The 5026-nt window shown below is 46.7% G+C and overlaps 1 protein-coding gene across 1 annotated transcript; it reads right to left on the bottom strand.

The window, feature by feature from the left end:
- Nucleotides 1-1550: 1550 nt before the first annotated feature.
- LOC113169191 (potassium voltage-gated channel subfamily S member 2) lies at nt 1551-4126 on the bottom strand. Its single transcript, XM_026370386.1, has 2 exons — nt 3748-4126; nt 1551-3504 (listed from the first exon to the last, which is right to left on the bottom strand). Exon 2 carries the CDS (start codon nt 3500-3502, stop codon nt 2063-2065), a length of 1440 nt encoding a protein of 479 aa, XP_026226171.1. The 5' UTR covers nt 3503-3504; nt 3748-4126; the 3' UTR covers nt 1551-2062.
- Nucleotides 4127-5026: the final 900 nt, after the last annotated feature.

Here is a 5026-nt window from a genome sequence, read left to right as displayed (position 1 = left end):
GATTTTTCCATACTAGTTTGCCACTGGTGTGGTGTTTTGGATTAGCTGCAGGGAGAAAAGCCGTTAAAAGTTTTGAAGTAAACAAAAGGAGGTTTATATAATTGGCCCATGAGAGTGGAAATAATTTCGAATGAGCTCCCCAGAAATACTTGGAAAACAAACTAAAAATATGTGAATAGCTATTTTTTCAAGTGAGCAGGATCCTGTTGTTGAAGTGCATTGAAACTGCCTCTGTGATATTCAGTTATGCTGCTATCTTACCTGGACTGAATCAAAAGTCGAGGCTCTAAAATTGCTGTGATGTGTACATCAATCTGGTACTGACTTAAGAACCTTTTAAGAACAGAAAAGCGACTAGTTTAATTTCTTCTCTGGGAGTCTTCTGGTAGATGTAGCGCAGGTGACAGCCACTGGAAGCCAGTCTGTGGTTTTGTGTGCTCAGACTAATTAGTTGTGAGCAGCAATATGCATAATACTTTTGCTTGTCTACACATATTAATCTGGAGACAATGAATTTCAAATTATCCCTCCACTACTGGAGCAGATTGATTGCTGAAGTAATTTAAATGTGCATAAATGTATGAATTATCTGTAACTTGAGAAAACTGACAGTGATTAAGATGCTTCTGTGCATCTGATCTCTGCTTTTCTCTTGAGTAAGAAAACTCATTCCTCATTTTAACGACCGGCTTCAAAATAAAATGATATTTAGATTTTAAAAAGCGACTACTTAAAGATGAGATGACAAAATAATTGCCTTTTTAAAGCCATAGCCTACTTGTTTCAAATAGCTCTTGGTCCTTTAAACTGAAATCAATGCCACTAAGTGAGTGCTCTCTGTTGAATTCCTGCAACTGCTGCTGCTCTCGCTGAGAGAGCTGTTTATTGCAATGCTGACCAGAAGCAGGAAGAGCAGTATAAACTCTTCAATGTGTCCCAGCAGAATAACATAACTGTTTTATCCAGATGCTTTGGGACTTTAAGGGACAAACAGGGACCTATGCAGGATGTGTCTGCCGTTCATCTTTTCACAGGCTGGAGACATGGAGACAAATTGCTTGTGGAGGAGAAGACTTAAATCAAACGTCACATTGAGAAAAAAAAGTTGGACTGCATCTGTCTGTATTCCCACTAGGCGTCGGTAGCCGTAGACGTTCCTTCAAAGAAAAGGGTAAATGAAAGCAGGTAATCTGTAACTGTAGCTTCCATGATTGTTATGGATCTGTATCTGTTTTAGCTGCCGCCACCTTCAGCTACCTGAAGGTCTGAGGCTGTCAATAAAATTTGAAATGCCTCACAGTTTATCAGTACAGCGTATCCATGAATAACAAACAACTGTTTTTGCCAACTGAAATGTCACTGCAGCCAAAAAACAAAACTCCAATCCCTCTGAGAATACATTTATTTGACATGTCAGCTGTGAATGGTTGTTGCTATGTCTGTCAAACTGTTTTAGATGTTATGCCCGTCACAGCTTAAGTCTCCTTGCCCCCCTACAGGCTTACATGTACTACATCAATCAGTAAGAGACACACAGGAGGACAGGGAACGCCTTGCTCTGCGCATTAAAAAACGAGGAAGTGTGTTAGGCATTTGTTGTTTAATACAGTTTGCTTTATCCACACATCTAAAGTAATCTTGTTGCAACATCACAATAATACATCAACACTCTGTCAAAGATTGGATGTCTGGAGCTACTTTCAGACATATTGGACCACAACAAGTACAGCTGGGGGGTGGACTACACTGTGACACCGTCTAGGACTGGGAACAACAAGAGCATTCTCCGTCTTTTTCAATCTGTTGTGGTCAGTTTTTTGTCTGGCATATTTGGTGAGATGTAGTATCCAGGCTGTCCTGTACATCTGCTTACTCTCTGCTCGTGCCCGACACATAGATTAACACATTATTGCACTGAGCTACAGAAAGGCAATAAGACATCAGAGGAAGGAAGAGAGCTGTTGGTGCAGAGGTTTCAGCACCTTGGACAGCTCCTCATGCAGCCACAAACAATGAACAGCGTCTCCCAGCTGAACCGGGGCTCCACAAACACGCAGCTGTTTCAGTGTATTGATTCGTTCAGACTGTGTTCACTGGGTGAACTCCGGCTCATGTTTGATAAGCTCGCCATGAGGGATTTGACTTTGTGTGCATAATAGTTCCTAAGGTTTACTGAGGGCACCTCTTTGATCTCCTCGTCAAAATCACAGCTTCTCATTGCGATCTCCAGTTGTTTCTGTCTCTTGTAGAACAAGGAGAACTTATTGAAAATGAGCGTAATCGGAAGCACAACCACTAAGATTCCAGCCAGGATACACGCCGAGGCGGTCAGCTTGCCCGCTATCGACACCGGCACCACGTCTCCGTATCCGACTGTGGTCATGCTGACAGTGGCCCACCACCAGCACGCCGGGATGGTGGACAGATCCTCGCTGTCTTCTTTCTCCACCGTGTACGCCATGACGGAGAAAAACGAGACCCCGACGGCCAGGTAGAGAAGCAGGAGGCCCACTTCTTTGTAACTGTTCCTGAGGGTGGCCCCCAGGGAGCGCAACCCCGTGGAGTGACGGGCCAGCTTCAGGATGCGAAAAATCCTCATCAACCTCAGCACTTGCGCAACGCGTCCCAGGTTGGCCAACGCCGGGCTGCTCTCCACCACCAGATTTATAAGGAGTGTCAGGTAAAACGGGAGGATGGACACTAGGTCTATCAGGTTTAATGGGTGCTCGAAGAAATGCAGCAGATCTGGGGCTACTACAAATCTAGCAACCAGCTCCAGAGTGAACCAGCCGATGCCAAAGTGCTCGACAGTCTCGAAACGCGGGTCCTCTGTGGGTTGGCCCTCGCTGTCCACCAGGCTGAATTCGCTCATGCTGTTCATGCACATAGTAGCGATGGAGCCCAGCACCACCAGGATAGAGAGGATGCTGATGATGCGGCTGGCCACGGAGTAGCCGGGGTTATCCAGCATCAACCAAATGCGCCTCCGTGCGCTCCCCAACAGCTGTTTGTCGAACTTGGTGGCGTCGTTATAAAACTCCAGCAGCTCGTCAAAGGATGAAGTGGTGCTCCCTTCGTCGCTCCGATCATCCCAATCCTCCCGGCCCTGGTCCATTTTCCTACAGTGGTAGGCGCTGCTGCAGCAGGAGTCAATGAAGAACTCGTTGATGCCCCAGTACTCGATCTCCTGGCTGAAGGAGAAGATGCACAGTTCGGCCATGACGTGCAGCCGTCCGGTGTTGTAGAAATTCAACACGTAAGGGAAGAGAGTCGGGTTTCTGTCGAAGTAAAACTCTTTCTCTGTGTCGTCGTAGTCGTCGCACAGTTCCAGTATGGACTCTTTGGACTGACACTGGAGCAGACGCGCCAGCCTGGTTTCGGGGAACCGGGAGAGAGTGTCGGACTGGAGACGCTTCTTGAAGCCACCCACGTTGATGCGGATGGCGGCGTTGTCATCCATGTGAGCCCCGCCGCCCGGTTCCCCCAGGACCTGGCCTGTCATGTCTGCAGAGAGGGACACACATAGACGCAAGGAAGGAGTGACAGACCAAATCACGTTGACGCAGAGAGAGACAGAGAGAGCACAAAGAGAGACGCACACGATCAGTGAGAACAGAGAAAGAAAAGTCTGTTCCAACCCTTCATAAAAGACAAACCCGATGTACCACCTGTTTTCTAAAATCGTGAGCACATAAGAGCAGTGATTTCCATCTCTTCCTGGAAACAAAGACACAAGTGAGAACTTACTTTAAAGCGCTGCCAGTTCACCGGGTCCTCCTACAGGAAGACTCTGCATTTCAACTCCACTGATGGCATACTGGCAAGTTGTGGCCCTGTAATAAAGGAAAAGACCTCTGTCCCCTGGAGTCCTGAGAGGTGCGTCTTTGTCCACCTGTTTTTTTCACAGTCTCTGAAGAGAAGGAGGCTCTGCCAAAGGGAGTCGGCGCCTTGTCCAATATGATGGTGCCTCCAGGCCAAATTAAAGTGGCGTCCCTTCCTCAAGTATCCCCGGAGGCTTGATGTCGCTGGAAGTGCTTACATAGTGCAGCCGCCGCGTCTGACCTCCTTCATGCTTCAGGTATCGGCTACATGTAACACAGTGAATTCCGGGAGCCGGAGGAGCTGACACACGCCCTGATTGCCGCTTTTGTTTGTGCGAGGGAATTCCTCTCCCTCATGCGCTCTCTCTCTCTCTCTCTCTCTCTCTCTCTCTCTCTCTCCCTCCCTCTCTCTCTCCCTCCTTCCTATCTGTTGCTGCGCAGCAACACGTAGCTCTCTCTCTGCAACGCCCTCCCAAAGTGATCTCAGCGTCATGGTGCTCTGAGGGGTGAGGCACAGCTACTGGAAGGAGAGGGAGTAACCAGGCAGCGAGGACACGGAAAGCATCCGGACAGAGGGGAGAGAAGGGTTGAAGCGTGTGGCACTGATGCGTGGATGAACGTTTCCATTGTCAGACATAAAATAAGGATTTGCTTAAGCGCCATCAACTTTCTACTGGCTGTTGTTGGTGATGCCACGAGTAAACAAAAACAAACAAACAAAAAAAATCAATCTGCTTGGAGAGACACGTCCATAAAAGAATCAGACTAACCAGAAGACATGATAGCAGCTACTCTGAAAAAGTGCACTCCAGTAATTTAGTGCTGTGCTTCCATGAAGGGACAGATTTTTAAAATGGGCGGTCAAAATAGTCTAGATAGCCACACTTATGGGTCAAACACAGTGGCAAACACCTTGGAATTACTCCCCAGAAGATAACCCTGATGGCATAATCAGATCAGATTTAGACTTCACAAATCTCCTCAAGAGCTGACTTACACGCTGAGGTGTGATCTTCAAGATAAATAACCTTGGAATGAAAAGAATAAAATAAAATAAAACCAGACTCGAAGGTTAAAAAAACAACATCTTATTTTGTGCCATAGAAATGACAGATGGCTTTTATTATAACACAATAGTGTGAAAATGTGGTTGTTGTTGTTTTTTCAAGGTGTGTTAAGCCTGGATACACTTTTCATGCAAATGC

Source organism: Anabas testudineus, chromosome 16 (genome assembly GCF_900324465.2).
Source record: "Anabas testudineus chromosome 16, fAnaTes1.2, whole genome shotgun sequence".
Lineage (NCBI taxonomy): Eukaryota > Metazoa > Chordata > Actinopteri > Anabantiformes > Anabantidae > Anabas > Anabas testudineus.
This window is presented reverse-complemented; position numbering and strand designations above follow the sequence as displayed.

Bases quoted from the DNA above. Each gene is read 5' to 3' on its own strand.
- LOC113169191 (XM_026370386.1), bottom strand. From the start codon at position 3,502: ATGACAGGCCAGGTCCTGGGGGAACCGGGCGGCGGGGCTCACATGGAT.